The sequence below is a fragment of the Tympanuchus pallidicinctus genome, unplaced genomic scaffold, assembly GCF_026119805.1.
Source record: "Tympanuchus pallidicinctus isolate F22 unplaced genomic scaffold, pur_lepc_1.0 scaffold8, whole genome shotgun sequence".
Classification (NCBI taxonomy): domain Eukaryota; kingdom Metazoa; phylum Chordata; class Aves; order Galliformes; family Phasianidae; genus Tympanuchus; species Tympanuchus pallidicinctus.
In genome coordinates this window covers 15,153,343-15,169,089 of record NW_026294802.1, presented here as the reverse complement: position 1 = coordinate 15,169,089, position 15,747 = coordinate 15,153,343, and the positions used below count along the sequence as shown (strand labels likewise).

The window sequence follows — 15,747 nt, the reverse complement described above, 5'->3', positions numbered from 1 at the left end:
TGCTCCTGTGTGGATGGTCGGAGTCTATTTATATGGGTTAAAATGTAACTCAGAATGCACAGGAGACAGGTGGACAACTTGAATGCTACCATTCGAGGTTTCCCACAAGGCACTGTGCCTCCGCGCAAGGAAACAGCCAGCGACTCTTCCTTGCAGTCAGAAGTCTCTACCAACAACTCACTACATCCTGAGCACCAGGCCTTGAAATAAGCTTCGAGTAGCTGTACAGCACAGGGCACCTTAAAGAGGAGAGAAGCAACCAGCTCTCATGTTTCCCTTTGTTTTCCTTGGTGCACTGACTGTTGGGATTTGAGTTGCACCTCCGCCTTCATGGCTCACACTGCTTCATTTGTCAGAGAACACAGGTGCTCCTGGGAATTTGGAAAATCCCAGGAGACTGTGACTCAAAAAGCTTTGAAGAGTTCCCACAAGGTGTAAGCAGACTGAGTCATTATTATCCTTTCCACTGACAGTGGAGTCCTCCGGGGACTCCATTGCTGCACTTCCCAATCTTCCATTACTTCCAGGTAATCTGTTCATTGCACACTTGTGTTGCTTGCAGCCGTCTTATCCTATTGTTCAGAATTCACTTCTGAGGTACTCGGATGATGTATTCTGGAGCTGTAGCCCAAAGGGTTTGAGACACAGGAGCTCACGTTTCCCAGCTCTCCCTCCCACCCTTAAATTCCCTGCACCTCCAAGCTCACCAGCACTCACCATCCCTGGTGACTGCTGGCTACACAAGTGTGGTAATGCTTCAGCAACTTCAGTAATTGGGTTTTTGGCCTATCAGCTGTTCAGCTATTCTCAGTACTCAGTAGTATTCAGTCTGGAGTTCTGGAATTGTTCTGGAATTGTTCTTTCTCCACCCCCCCATACTGAGGAAAATCTCCATTATCTCCTTTGCTTCACAAGACAAAGAGGTCCATGCAGCTTGTGACTGTTCTCTCATCCTGTTGCCATTTGATTTGGAGAGACCCCTTCTCCCTCCACCCTTCTGTGTTGCAGTGCAGCGGTACAAACGGGGAAGGGTCACATCCCTCAGCTCCTCCTTTTGTACAAACTGTTACCGGGAGGGGTGAGTTAATTCCTCTTGGATAGCTTTTCCTATAGCACCTCTTTCTCAAATAAAAGCTCTGTCATTGCCTTCGTTTGCTCTACACGTGGCACGTCAGGGCAGTCAGACGGCACAGATTCTTGAAAATATTCAGCACGGTTTTAATCCTGAACTGCGACACATCTTCAGAGCCTGAGTGCCACCACCCAGTGCAGGCAGGGCTGCTCAAGCAGCAGTGGGAGGTTACTCTGAACCCCAAACTGCACCTCATTCCCTCCTGCAGACAGGAGTCAGCACAGACCATGGCCTGCATAAAGCCTGCAGTGGAAAGTTATCAAAGCAGACTGCACAGAACCACAGGATGTCTGAGGTGGGCTGGGACCTCTGGGTCCATCTGCTCCAACCCCTGCCCCCACAGGGCCACCAAGAGCAGGGTGCCCACTGCCATGTCCAGACAGTTGCTGAGCAACCCCCACTTTTTCCTGCTTTCCAGCAAACCCGATATTTGGTACTTTGGACTTTGGTATAAGCAATAACGAGTACAGAGCAATTAAGGACGTGCCTGAGGATATCCATTTTCCTGGATATGACCCAGTGTGCCTTATCTCTAAGCAATGCAGTGGAAAGCTCCTGGAAGGAGTCAGCAAACACCCAGCTGTGCTGGTACTTAATAGGTGCAAGGACTAATATTTGTCATCTCTGGATGGAGCATGGTTTTCAAAATCTCCAAATTCTAGTGTTTCAAGTAAGCCAGCATCTCCTACAGTGCTATTATTGCCCAAACGTTTGTTTTACCTGCCCAAGTGCTCTGACCTGAGGCTGGAGATGCACAGATGCTGCTGCCGGAGCTGCTGAGGTGTAAGTAACCAGCTCATCCGGAATGGAATTCCAACATGCAATTTGCTGAACAATTCCTGTTAAGAAATTCCATGCATTTTCATCACTTCTAATTCCCCTTTCACTCCACATGCTCCCACAGGTATTAATCCAACTGTGAGCATTGCTGAGCCAGTGTTTCACACCCAAACAGTTATTCATGGTTTTCCTGTTGATAAATAAATATACATTCTGATTTCCAGTGCATATTTGGATCTGTGAAGCATAAACATCATCACTGGAGGCATCAAACACAAACAACCTGTTTTTGCTGTGGTCGTAAAGCACAATAATCTTCTGTGTTTCCAATGCACTGATAAATACTCCTAAATGTTTGCCATTATTTTGCTGACATAAAAAACACAGATAAAAACGTGAAAAAATCACTAATGAGCTCGACACTGTGTTATTCATGAAAAGAACATAATAACAAATTCTGTACTCTAATGCTGAGTACTTGGTGCCTTTGGAAATGACTGCCATGGGTTATAGACCACCAAAATTGCATGCTTGTTTGTTTTAATTTGCAGTGTGTTCATAATCATTTCGGCAAAAAAAAGCAGGGAAAAATGCATGCTTCACTTTCTCTGTTGAAGTGCTACATTATTTGAGGTGTGCTTGCAGAATCAAGATGGTTCTTCAGACCATCTTCTGCTTATTTAATGGGCCACTAGTGAAGGGCAGAGCCGAGGAGCTTGTGAACTGATGTCAGAGCAGCCCCTGGTGTGCAGCCTACCAGCACTGGGCACAGCTTCTTTGTCAGCTCAGCCTGCTCTGCAGATACCTGCACCTTTGCAGACAACAGTCTGAGCATGCAGTCTTCTCCTTTACGTTCTTCTTGTGTTTCTCCCTCAGTTGCTGGTTTTTTGCATCCAGTTATTCATTCTCACTCATGAATCTAATCAGAGTGACAGTAGGCAGTGTGATGTTTCCCAGAACATCTTCAGAGTTGGAGTAATCGCATCCTTGATGCCTGCAGGAAGGCTACATGAATGGGTCATCAGTTGTACCCTTCCTAAGGCTCAGAGATCTACAGCAGTAAGTGGTCAGGAAGTAATGCTTCTGGCAGCTCATCTTTCTGGTGCAGCTCTGAAAGCTTTCCTGGGAACAAAGCACATTCAGAATTTGTTTGGATTCATAAACACCCAAACTGGGGGCCTAACACTGAGCAAGCTAGCATTCCCAATACCTGTTTGCCAACCTTCCTCTTTCCTCTGCAATCATGATGGTATCAGTCCTCGTGATTGTACTTTGCACCTAGATTTGCAGGTGCTTTATTACTGCAGGGCCAATGGCCCCATTACATACATTTTACAAGAGCTGTAACAAACTGACATGCCAGCCTGCTGCTTGCTTGCCTCCAAGTCACAGCTCAAGTCGATGCTGGAAACAAATCACAGTTCTTCCATCTTCTCAACTGCTAAACGCATATTTAATCACCTCGTTATTTTCAAAGGTTCCCACTGATCTTATGCTTTAGGAAAGCAGGATGAGTTTTCCCATATGGATATAAATGCTTTGCTTACAAGAAAATTAATAACGGGATTTTAGCCAGTAACTCTGTCCAAAATTCCTGTTGGTGCTCCTGCACAGCTGAGAAAAACCACACGGTACAAGCAGTAATCCAAAAATGAGAAGATGTGCAATATATTCACTGCTCTTGGGAATCTTAGAGAAGAAACCCAAATCAGCAGCTGGGACAGAACCAGTGAGGCTGCATGGGCTGTGTGATCCCTACTGGGCTCCTCAGCATTCTACAGCAAGAAGCTGCCCTTTGTGGCTGGGAGATGGGACCCAGGACATGCTCCTGTTTTGGTACCAAGCTCAGAGCCATTGCTCCTTGAGAGAAAGGGATGGGATGGGCAGCAGAAGCAGAGCGCCACCAGGACTTGCTTTGGTTACAGGTGAGCTGCTGGGATGGGTACAGGGAAAAGGAATTTAAAGAAGAGCCTCAAGAACAGATTTTGGTCCAATGTGGGAAGGCTGGCAGTAAGTCACTGTGAAAAACTTGGCTGTTTCAGGTTACTGTTCTTGGCTATGTTTCAGGCTATTATTCTTGGATATTAAGCATGTGATGGCGCTGTATAATTGCACAAGCTGGAGTTTTCATCAACCCTGACAAATCTGTGCCAACTCTGTGATCCAGCCAGGAGCTGGGCATGCGGCGTGCGGCTGTTAAGGGCAGAGGGAGCCTCTCACCCTGCTGCTAGGCTTTTCTTGTTAGGTCCCAACACTTAGGTGGTCATTTTGAATTACATCCCATTTTGTCCTATGGTTATGTCTCAGGGGGATGCTCTGAGTACTAAAGATTGCTGGCTCCATACAGACACTGCTGACATCTGTGGAAAAGCCCAACAAAAGCAGAGTGTGAGCAGCAGGCAGAAAACTAGGTTTTGAATCTACTGAGTCAAAGCTCTTTCTCCTAAGACCTTTCTGTAGAGCTGTTCAAAATATGGTGGGTGCTTAGAAGTCAACAAACGCTCAAACTTCTCTGCAAACAAACCTTTGTCCCATCATCCAGATAATTAATAAATATGTTAAACATGTGTGGATATCTAAGGGATGTCATTAGTGATCAGCCAGCAGCTGAACTCTGTGCTGCTGATTCCAGCTCTTTGAAACCCACAGACTAAATGCTCTTCCACCCACCTTATCATCCACCTTGTCAGTCTTTATCACACTGGTTTAGCTACAAGGGTACTGCAGGAAATGGTATCAAAGGCTTTGTCAAAGTCACACTTGTCCAACCCACAGCCAGTGAGCTACATGCAGCCCAGCATCATCCAAAGTGTAGCCCTCTCCTTCCCTGACACTTAAATGTGGTGGCTCTTCTTTGTCCCGTGGCCCTGGGCACACGCCCATAGCTCAGCAACTCCAAAACGATCGGTGTGCTACAAATGCTGTGCCAACTGAAAGACACCAAGCTGACACCAAGCTGAGTGGAACAGTTGACATGATGGAAGGAAGGGATGCCATTCTGTGGGACCTCAACAGACTTGAAAGGTGGACCCGAGTGAACTTAATGAAATTCTACACAACGAAGTGCAAGACTGCATTTGGGCTGGAGGAATCCCAGGCATTTACACAGACTGGAAGGAGCGGTCCTTGAGAGCAGTCCTGCAGAGAAGGACCTGGGGGTCCTGATGGATGAAAAACTGAACATGAGCCCGTAGTGTGCTCTTGCTGCTCAGAAAGCAAATGGTATCCTGGGCTCTATCTGAAGAGGGGTGGCCAGCAGGGACAGGGAAGTGACTGTGCCTCTCTACTCTGCTCTTGTGAGGCCCCACCTGCAGTACTGTGTCTAGATCTTACAAAAAAGACACACAGCTGTTGGAGAGGGTCCAGAGGAGAGCCACAAAGATGATCAAGAAGACAGGCTGAGGGAGCTGGGCTTGTTCAGCCTGGAGAAAAGAAGGCTGTGGGGTGACCTCATGGCAGCCTTCCAGCATATAAAGGGAGCCTACAAACAGAAAGGGAGTAAACTCTTTGAAAGGGTAGATAACAGCAGGACAAGGGGAAATGGTCTTAAGTTGAAGGAGGGAAAATTTAGGTTGGATGTCAGGGAAAGTTCTTTACTATGAGACTGGTGAGGTGCTGGAACAGGCTGCCCAGAGAGGCTGTGGATGCCCCATCCCTGGAGGTGTTCAAGGCCAGGTTGGATGGGGCCCTGGGCAGCCTGGTCTAGTATTTAATGGGGAGGTTGGTGGCCCTGCATGTAGCAGGGGGGTTGGAGATTCAGTATCCTTGAGGTCTCCCTTCCAATCGGAGCCATTCTGTGATTCTGTGAAAGCAGGGCACAGGGAGGGCTGTGCTGTGCAGTGCTGACTCAAGTGATGCCAAACAATTGCATGCACCTTGACCCAGGTGCAAAATCTTGCACTTAGCTTTGTTGACCCTCACGAGTGTCTCCTGATGCCACTTCTCCAGGCTGTCTAGGTCTCTCTGGATGGCATCCTGTTCTTTGGGCATGTCAACCATAACCCACAGCTTGGAGCTGCAAGATTGGAAAAAAAAAAAAAAGTCAATTTACACTTGCAAGATCATTTTCAGTTGATATAAATACATTCCAACTCTAAGGATTCTATGACTTTATGACATGCACCCTTTCAAATGTGAGTTGTAATCAGACATTCAACTCTAAATCTGATCATGTCTTCTTACCAGACTTTCATAATCCCTATCTTAGCAGAGAAAATATCCCTCCCTTCACAATCACACCGTATTCGTGTCATCACTTTTTGACAGTACACACACTTTGAACAATTATTTTTGAGGATAAAGTGCAGGAAGAGCAAAATTACATCAAAAATCTCTGATGAACACACTGAGACCTCACTAAGTGGTTGAACAAAGATTGTTATTCCCAGAAATATAAGTGATTTTGAAGTCTCAGGCCACTGTATTAAGATTACTTCTGTGAAGTAAGCGCTTTCTGTAAGGAAAGGCGTCACCCAACCAAAGCTTTCAAAACTTCCACTGGAATAAATGCTCAGCCCTGCAAGCAGAAATCTGAACAGCCCGTGCTTAGGCTGTGCATCTCCCCTGACTTGTTTGTACGAGCAATAAGACAACAGAATTAAACTCTTTCAAAACCTGTGTATGCAGCAGGACTGGACTGCTTTGTGCACTTCAATCCTACCTTGGCTGTGGAACAGGACAGGCAAATACCTGTACATCACGCAGCCTTATCCCACGGCCAGCACAACTGCCTGTGCTCCGTGGTGGCAGGGACAAGGAGGCCTCTGAGCTCCAGATTTGGCAAAGAGTTGGAGGAGGAAAGGAACAGCCCTCATCGCCACTCCCCCAACACTGAGCTGATCAGAGGAGGAGCTCTGGGTCCAGGCCAAATTCCATTTAAAAGCCAGCAACAACAGGGAGAGGGGGGCAGGAGGCAGAAGAGAAGGACAGAAACAGCGCTGGGTCAAAACAGGAAGACTGAGCAGACAGACTACAGAATGACACTGCTCCTGTGGCTGTCATCTTGGAGCAACATCTCTGTACTGGGAGTTTTTCTGGCCGTCTTTACTGTGCTCCTTGACTTCATGAAGCGCAGAAAGAAGTGGAGCCGTTACCCCCCAGGCCCAGTGTCGCTGCCGTTCGTTGGGACCATGCCACACGTGAACTACAACAACCCCATTCTCTCCTTCCAGAAGGTGAGTAGCAGACCCAGCAAACACCCACAGCACCCTGCGGGTTGGGGAAGTGTGGCCAAAATCAGTAGTGCCAAAAATGACTGCAGCATTGCTATTCAGTCAGGCATTATCTCTTCTCAAAGGAAAAGCACAGCACGGCTTACAGCAGAAATGCCACGGGCTTCTACTTCAGCGTGCAAAATCTAAAGGCTCCTTCTCTAAGACAAAACTGTTTAGCTGTCTGTCCTAAAGATTACCATTTTCAAATCATATCAAACCAGGGTCATTCTCACTTCACTGTCTACTAGTTACCTGACCACTAATTGCTTTTAATGACATATTTCAAGAGCCATTAAAGTACTAATCCCCTTTCAAATCCCACTGCAATAATAATTTAAAAGAGAAAAAAAAAAAAAAAAAAGAAGAAGAGGGATGAAGAGAAGGGAAAAGGGGCAGGGGGGAAGGGGTAGACATAGGAGGAAGATGGGGGAGAGAGAGGAGGAAACTGGATAATAGGAGGAGGGGAAAAAACAGTAGGGAAGAGGAAAAGGACAAGGGAGGGGAGTGAAGGGAAGGGTAGCAGATGGGAGGGGAGAAATTGTAAGGAGAAAAGGAAGACTAGGCAAGACAAGAAAAAGTAAAGACAGTGGAAGAAAAAGACAAAGAGAGAGAGAGAGAGAGGGAGGGAAAGAAGAAAACGGACAAAGGAAGGAAGGAAATTAGAGACAAAACAAAGACAAAGAATACACAGCTGATAAACTCTATCTATGCAATCTCCATTTTGTCAGCAACATGTCCTTTTCAGATCAGCAGAGATGATGGATGTGTGCCAGTTACCAGTGTTTCTAGGAGAGTACATTCCCCTTGGGGAGGAAGCTGACCTGGAACTCCAGTGTGGAGCTACCATTTCCAAGCTTGCTTCTGGGAATTGGGCTTTGGGTAGAAAAAGAAATTACATTACATATCATCGGTATTTCTGTCTAGCAAAAATTAAAGCTACCTAAAATTGCTTAGGTTTTTAAATGAAATTACAAGTGTTGGGAAATAATGGGTTCTTGAGTGCTCAGTCTTTGAAAATCTCTAAACAGGTTGCTGACCTCGTGATGTCACCAAAATATCCACGCAGTGCTCTGGACAAGTTCCTCCAGAATAGCTGTATCTTGCTATCTGCATTGCACCCTGCTGCAGATAGTGGATGACACTGTTCTGAGCTGCTGCACTGCAGAGACAACCAACAGTCAGGGTCAACCTGCAGGACAACCAACGGTCAGCTGGAAGGTCTCCTAATAAAACAGTACAAACCACTGAACAGTCAGGCCTTAAGGAAACATACAGGGATATGTTTTCACATTACTTTCCCACACTATTGTATGTCTGATCATTTTCAGGGCCATGATTTTTTTATCTTCACAGCTTCAGAAGAAGTTTGGGAACATCTTCAGTCTGCAGAACTGCTGGACCAACATAGTAGTGCTGAATGGGTACAAAACTGTGAAGGAAGCCCTGGTCAACAAATCGGAGGACTTTGCTGACCGGCCATACTTCCCAGCATATGAACATCTGGGCTATGGACATAAATCTGAAGGCAAGTCCTCTGCTAACAGACATTTCCTGCAGGCACCGGCACAGGGAGGACTGGCTAGATAATGAGTAGACAGAAGATTTTCCCAGTGTAAAACCACCTTCACATCTCCCTCCAGCCAATATCCTTGTACATCTGCCACTCTTCTGTGGTCACAGAATCAGGTGATCTACCAGCTCTAGTTAGGGCTGTAGTACAGCTCCAGACACTGGCACACGCCTCTTCAGCAGTGTGAGGATACGATCAGTGGTACAACTTGCTTGCCAGGGTGAGAGCGGTCAGTTCCCTCTGCCCAGTGCCCACTGCCACCCTTTGAGCATGTGTTCTTGTCATGACAAAAAGATGGCAACTTTCTTCCAAGAGGACAGGAGAAAGCATCCCTCCACATCAGATCCTCTGCACAAAATGCTACCCAGTTCACGCAAGCTGAGGACACAGTACTGAATAATCTGGAGGAATGTTTCCTTCCGATGCTCTCCTATTGAATTACCCTATTACCACCTTTGCTAGACATGTGTCTGCATTACAAGGTGCAGTACTAAGTTCTTAGAACTGCTGTATGAACAAACCATACACAGTCTTACCTTTTTTTTTTCCTTCCTCTTTCTTCTCCCAGTGTTAACCTCCAAACTCACATTTGTTCATTTCTAGCAAAACCTGCACATCGTACAGCTCAGAGCTCCTGATGTTTCTTGATCATTTTTACTTCCAGGGGTTGTTTTGGCACGGTATGGACACGTCTGGAAGGAGCTAAGGAAATTCACGCTCAGTACCCTGAGGAACTTTGGGATGGGAAAGAAGTCCTTGGAGGAGCGAGTGACTGAGGAAGCAGGATTTCTGTGCTCTGCAGTTAATTCTGAAGGAGGTTTGTCACATGCAGCAGGATGGAGAAAATGTTCTGATAAAAATACCCAAACAACCAAACAGAAAAAGGCAATTAGTGATACAGCTTCTCCTGTTTGCATGCCATGTTTCAAGTTCATCAGAATAATGGTTACTGAACCTGTTGTGCTGCAAAGCCACTTCTACCTTACGCATTGGAGCTACTGTAAGGCTAATCAATTTCGAACAGGAAATAAGTAAAAATAAGCAGAGGTAAAACAACAATAATTTCAGAGCTGGGTAACTAGTACCCATGAAAAGTTAGGTGTAACGGGGTGGAACATGGCGGATGCATTGGTGGAGGTGGTTGTCTTCCTGTACTCTGTCCTTGTGTGGCCCCATCTGGAGTAGTGCATCCAGGGCTGGGGCACCCAGCACAAGAAAGACATGGAGATGTTGGAGTGGGACCAGAGGAAACCATGGGGATGCTCAGAGGGCTGGAGCTCCTTTCTTACAAAGACAGGCTGAGGGAGCACGGTTTGTTCAACCCACAGAGGAGAAGGCTGCAGGGAAACCTCATTGCAGCATTCCAGTATTTGAGGGGAACTTACAATCAGGGAGGAGATTTAACATGATTTGATAGTGATACGACTAGGGGGAGCGGTTTGAAACTGAAAGAGAGGAGAGGAGAGGAAGAAATTCTTTACTCAGAGAGTAGGGAAGCACTGAAACAGGCTGCCAGGAGAAGCAGCCTGTGATTTCATATCAGTACTATCACATATTGCAAAACGAATCCGACAGCTTTCACACAGCATCAACTATAATTAGACTCATGAGGTGCTATCTGTCATGTGACAGAACAATCCTGTAATTCGGCTCTTCTTGAGGACCTGTTGTCCATAAACAATGACCAGCTGAACCATAGTAGAAGATCTTACATTCCTACTATGATGTATTTGTACTTTGAGCACTTTGGGGGCATTTTCTCATGAAAGCAGCAAAGAGGTATGTGTGCATTCTTGTTGTTAGAGCACTGCTGCAGTACCACAGCATGATGTTGCTTAGCCCCTTTGATTGATATCCCTTTCCATTTTCAGGTCGTCCTTTTGATCTGCATCTTCTTGTAAATAATGCAGTCAGCAACGTGATCTGCACCATCACCTATGGAGAGCGTTTTGAGTACGGTGATGAGACGTTCAAGAAGCTGTTAACTTTGTTTGAAAATTCCCTCAATGAAGAAGTAGGACTCCTGGCTGAGGTAACACGGAAGCATATTATGTTCTGTAAGACACTGACCTCAGTCGCTTAAGAGCACTGTGTTTCCATCATATTAATTTTTAGATGGCATAAAACCTTGTCTCTTTCTGTATGGTCCTGGCCTGCCAGCTTCTTCATGTGGCGCCCATATTGTTGCGCATCCCTGGACTGCCACAGAAGATCTTTCGAAGCCAAAAGGAATACATAGACTTCACAGAAGTGCTCATAGAGAAGCACAGGGAGACCTGGAACCCTGCTCACACCCGAGACTTCACTGATGCATTTTTAAAGGAAATGGCAAAGGTACGGAGAGATCAACAGACCTGAGGCAATTCCTCTTGTTCTTTAAACTTGTCGATAGAAGTTGGCTTCACTTATACAGTTCTATAAAGACTGTTACAAATTTCCTACCTCATCATTCCACGTCATTCTTGTAGAAATTAGGTGTTCAGCTCTCCATGCTGAGCCCTCCTTGATTATCCTCAAAGATCATATAATCTGCTGTTTCTGTCCCCAACTACCACACTCTTTTTCCACTCAGTGTCTGGCAGCTATCTTTTCAGCCTGCATCGCTTTGCAGGCATATAAGGGGTGGATCTGAGCCTGATCCAATTCCTTCTTGTCACTTTTCTCGGCTGCTCACAGTAAGTGTCAGTGTTCTGCTGAGTTGAGAGCACAAGGCATTCACTATAAAGGTACAGCTTTCACCTCTCAGGATACAGGAATACAGTGGTATCAGCATGATTTAAGCACATCAGTCATACACAGACCACCGCTTGTGTTGTGCTCTACTCTGCCAATGAATTCCTGGTCAGCAAAAATGCTTCTCAGTATTTCTCTGAAAGAAAGTCTTCTCACTCAAAGTGTCTTTGCTCCTGTCACACTCTCGTTTTCACTCTGCAGGGTAATGAGGCTGAAGAGAATGGTTTCAATATACGCAACCTTAGCATGGTGACATCAGACTTGCTTGCAGCAGGTTCTCAAACCACCTCTACCACCCTCCGATGGGCGTTCCTGTTCATGCTTTTGTACCCAGAAATACAGAGTAAGTGAGACGACAAGTAGAGGTGTAGTATGATTCTCTGAACACTCATTTCACTGCAGGGACAGTGCACATCTCACCATATTTTGGGCTTTTTGCAATAAGGAACAGCTTTGGGAATTGTTCTTCTGGGAGAAACCAGGAGAAACACCTCCCCAAACACAGCATCCCCAGACACAGCTGTTCTAGCACAGCTTAGGGAGACCGGTAGGGAACATGCTGAAAAGACTGGAGTTGGAAGGCCATGTTTAGGTTCCCTCTCACTGAAGGCTCCCGGGGGTCTTTCAGTGACCATGGTACCCACCTTCCTGTATTTGGAATAGACACTAAGCTGTTTTAATTCTCAAATGCTGCATTCCACAAGTACTCTTTCAGTCACACTGGGGAGGGGAATGGTAAGAATATCAAATGAGAAGAATTTCATGAAAGGCACTGTGCACAATTAATAGTTGTAGAGATCTTTCTGAGCAATTGAAAAAGTGTATTCCCATTAGTTTCTGCTCCTTTCTGTAACTGCCTTGCTCTCACCCAGTGCCTGCTCAGCTCATGCTGCCAGATTTCCTATATCTTGTACCAGACCCTTCTGATTACTTAAGGAAGCTCTAATTCCTAAGCTGTGCTGCTTTTAGGTAAAGTTCACAAAGAGATTGATAAGGTGATTGGAAGAAACCGACCGCCCACCACGGCAGACCAAGCAAACATGCCCTACACCAATGCCGTCATCCATGAAGTACAACGCTGTGGGGACATTATTCCTATGGGGCTACCTCACATGACATACCGGGACACCGAGCTTCAAGGTTTCTTCATTCCCAAGGTGTGTGTGCCCAGAAAGCCAAGGCAGCATCATTGCTCCAGGGAGAGGCCAGGCCTGCAGTGACCCCACACAACTCTGCAGCTTTGTCCCTCCTGCCCCAAAGCACAGTCGTGGAGAACACTGACCTAGGAAATTTGAAATACGAAGGTCACACACATGGTTGCACTTGTGCTCTGGTTTACACTGCTTATGCAGGAACCAACTGCAGAGGCATCTCAGGAGCCCCCTCTCCTGGCAGTGCTGGCTGTAAGGCACGCCTGAGATGTTTTTTAAGCCACGCAATGACTCCCCGATGTTTAAAACAGGAGCTTTGAGGTTTTCCATGTCCCATGCAAAGGTTGGGCTTTGAGGTCTGTTAGCTTTTCCTTTCCAGCTATAAAATGAGTCCATGGGATATGAGAAGCAGAGGCTGTTTGCAGGCAACACGTTACTGGAAATGTGCAAGTGTTGCACCTCTGTTTTCAGTAAGATCAAGAAGAGCTTGGTGCCTTATTTGAAGCACCTAACAATGACTGCATTAGGTGGCAGAGACAGACTAAAGAGGGACCAGCACTGATCTATCATGCCAAGATGATTCTGCGGTTCTCATGTAAGTTGCTTCCTCTTGTGAACGAGTGCAGGGGACGACAATCATCACCAACTTGACTTCTGTGCTGAAGGATGAGACAGTCTGGAAGAAGCCAAATGAGTTTTATCCCGAACACTTCCTGAATGAGAATGGGGAATTTGTGAGACCAGAGGCCTTCTTGCCCTTCTCTGCAGGTAAATCCAAGGGGAGGGTCTAGCTGCAAGTCTGGTGCATGGCAGGAGCGGTGGTGATGTGCCTCCTGGGAAGTGGAAGTCCAGGGTTGTCCTTTTCCTCATCTTTGCAATTGAGCAGGTGGTAAGACCTGCAGGGACCCTTTCAACCTCAACTGTTCTGTGACTTTGTGCCTGACAGACATGATGCACCAGCTAACTAAATAGTTGTGAGTGCCTCAGCCTTTTTCACGCAGTCAACAACCAGTCCCACTTTCTTCCTTCTCTCCATTCAGTGCAAGGAGGCTTCTGAATTGTGTTTTGCTCCATCTTTTGTCTACACACAAAGGGTGCTCATCCCACAGTGATTTCAGTGTGATTCAATATTCTCTCCCACGGAAATTCCTTCTTGCAGGTCGACGTGCCTGTCTGGGGGAACAACTGGCCAGGATGGAGCTCTTCATCTTCTTCACCACTCTTATGCAGAAGTTCACCTTTGTGATTCCTGAAGATCAGCCCAGGCCACGGGAGGACAGTCAGTTTGCTTTTCTAAACAGCCCACACCCATACCAATTGCAAGCTGTGCCAAGATAAGTGTGCACCGCTTCACTCAGAAACCACCACTAACACTGTCAGAAATGTTGCAGGGCTGTGCCAGGATCTAGTTATCCCAAGTCTGTGCAGATGTCCCCAGCTGTGTAAAGTAAGGATGTAGACCAGTATCCTTAGCTGAGCTTAATTTCAATTTCAGTCCTGTGTATTGAAACACAAAGAGTACCCAGGGTAAGAGATATCGTGTTAGTTCTAAGAGCAAAAAAAGTTTGGAAAATACTGTAAACTGCTGCTGGACACCTCCCTTCCCCACTGGCCACTCTCTGCCTCTAGTGCTCTGCCTCTGCGTGTCATCCAGGTGCCCAGGAGGACTCTGGCTTGATTCCTGCAAAAACAAGGCCCGCATTGTCAAGTGATTTGGCATGTGCTGTTGGTGGGCAGGGTGAGAGCTTCAGCACTTACAAAGTCACATTCCTCTGCAGGACTGCACATGGCTTCAGACTAGTGCTCCTGATCGTGCAGTAAACATAGACTCCATGCACTACTTCATGTATACTGTGTACTGCAGTAAATTGCATACATATACTGCATTACCTTCATTTACAACCCTAAAGAAAGCAAAATGCCTGCCAACTAGGACTCCAGCAGGAGGAAGTACCAAGGAGTACCTAAATTATCAATATGACCTTTCAGCTCCAGAAGCAGGTAGTTTCTAAAAGACAAAAATTCCCACAAATGGATTTCAAGATGATTTCTGGTGCCTCCATTACTACCTGCTATCCAGTTAGCTCGCCAAAACTGCTTTTTCATCATTACTCAAAGTCAGGGAAGGTTTCAAACTCACAGAGTTATATCGCTTGAATGAGCAAGCTGCAGGTGTCACAGGCGGTTTGCTTTTTCTTCCTGCAACATTGCTGACCAGTTGTTTTGCAACATGTTAATCTTGTTCGTGCTGGCAGAAACTTTGGCACGAATGCATAATTGCAACATAAAAGCCTCTGAAACGGTGCACGCATGCTTACATTTCTCTTTCTCATACTAATTTTGGGACCTACGAAATCCCCATTACGTATGTGATTACCTACACTGCTGTTAAGATTTCGGCTTCAGCGGAACTGCACACTGACGGTTTTCACCTACAAGACAATCTGACAAAATAAATGATCTGGAAGGGCTGTCCTGCCTTGTGGCTGTCTGACCGTCCTGCCCTGTACCCACCTCGCGTACTCACGTGCCATTCCTCTCCTCGCCGCCAGCACCCGCAGTTCCTTCCAGTCCTTTCAGTGTTACCTTTCAGGTCCCTTCAGCACCACTGAACTGAAGGTGGCCGTTTCCATAAAGCAGCCAGCGCGCAGCCGTGCTTTGGAGGAGCGTTCAGAGACCTAAACTGAAGGGTCCCAGCAGCCTCGTGTCTGCATACGGGTATATAATGGGCCGTTCGAACGACGCAATCGCCGAACAGCCGAGGTTGCAGCTTCCGCACACATCGGGGCACCGAGTCCAACCCCTGGCCGCATCCGGCACGGAAGCCGATCAGATGGTGCCGCTGAGCGCTGCCCAAGTCCGGGCAGGACGAGCGGGCCGCGACGCCGCCGCGCTCCTCCGAAGGCCGCAGCCCTGTCTAGGAGAGCCGTCCCGCCCTGCCCCCGCCCCGCCGGTCCCCACGGTCTCCTCACGCCCGCCGGGCTCAACCGCCAGGAGGAGCTGACGGCCGCCGCCCGGCGAAAATGGGCCCCGCCCACTCGCTATTCCTCCTCCCGCACTCCCTGCGCCGATTGGTCGCCTCTACACCAGTCAGGCCGGGCACGCTGGAGAGACAGCGCGGCGGGCCAATAGAAATGCGAGCGCTTTGTCAGGGGCGGTGGGGGCGGG

At 47.1% G+C, this 15,747-nt stretch overlaps 1 protein-coding gene and 1 long non-coding RNA gene across 4 annotated transcripts; one reads left to right on the top strand and one right to left on the bottom strand.

Moving 5' to 3' along the window:
• Window positions 1–2,323: 2,323 nt before the first annotated feature.
• LOC128073462 (uncharacterized) lies at window positions 2,324–15,540 on the bottom strand. Of its 3 annotated transcripts, none has more exons than XR_008202719.1 (3): window positions 15,094–15,540; window positions 7,903–8,284; window positions 2,324–5,927 (listed from the first exon to the last, which is right to left on the bottom strand). It is a non-coding gene; the product is annotated as an uncharacterized LOC128073462 (long non-coding RNA). The 3 variants fall into 3 exon arrangements; XR_008202718.1 differs by lacking the exon at window positions 15,094–15,540 and adding an exon at window positions 9,232–9,347; XR_008202717.1 differs by lacking the exon at window positions 15,094–15,540 and having other exon boundaries at window positions 7,903–8,303.
• LOC128073448 (cytochrome P450 2D17) lies at window positions 6,780–14,884 on the top strand. The gene is made up of 9 exons (XM_052668379.1): window positions 6,780–7,086; window positions 8,479–8,644; window positions 9,354–9,512; window positions 10,567–10,727; window positions 10,856–11,029; window positions 11,630–11,771; window positions 12,398–12,585; window positions 13,206–13,347; window positions 13,739–14,884. The coding sequence occupies exons 1-9, from the start codon at window positions 6,889–6,891 to the stop codon at window positions 13,915–13,917; spliced, it is 1,509 nt and encodes a 502-aa protein (XP_052524339.1). The 5' UTR covers window positions 6,780–6,888; the 3' UTR covers window positions 13,918–14,884.
• Window positions 15,541–15,747: the final 207 nt, after the last annotated feature.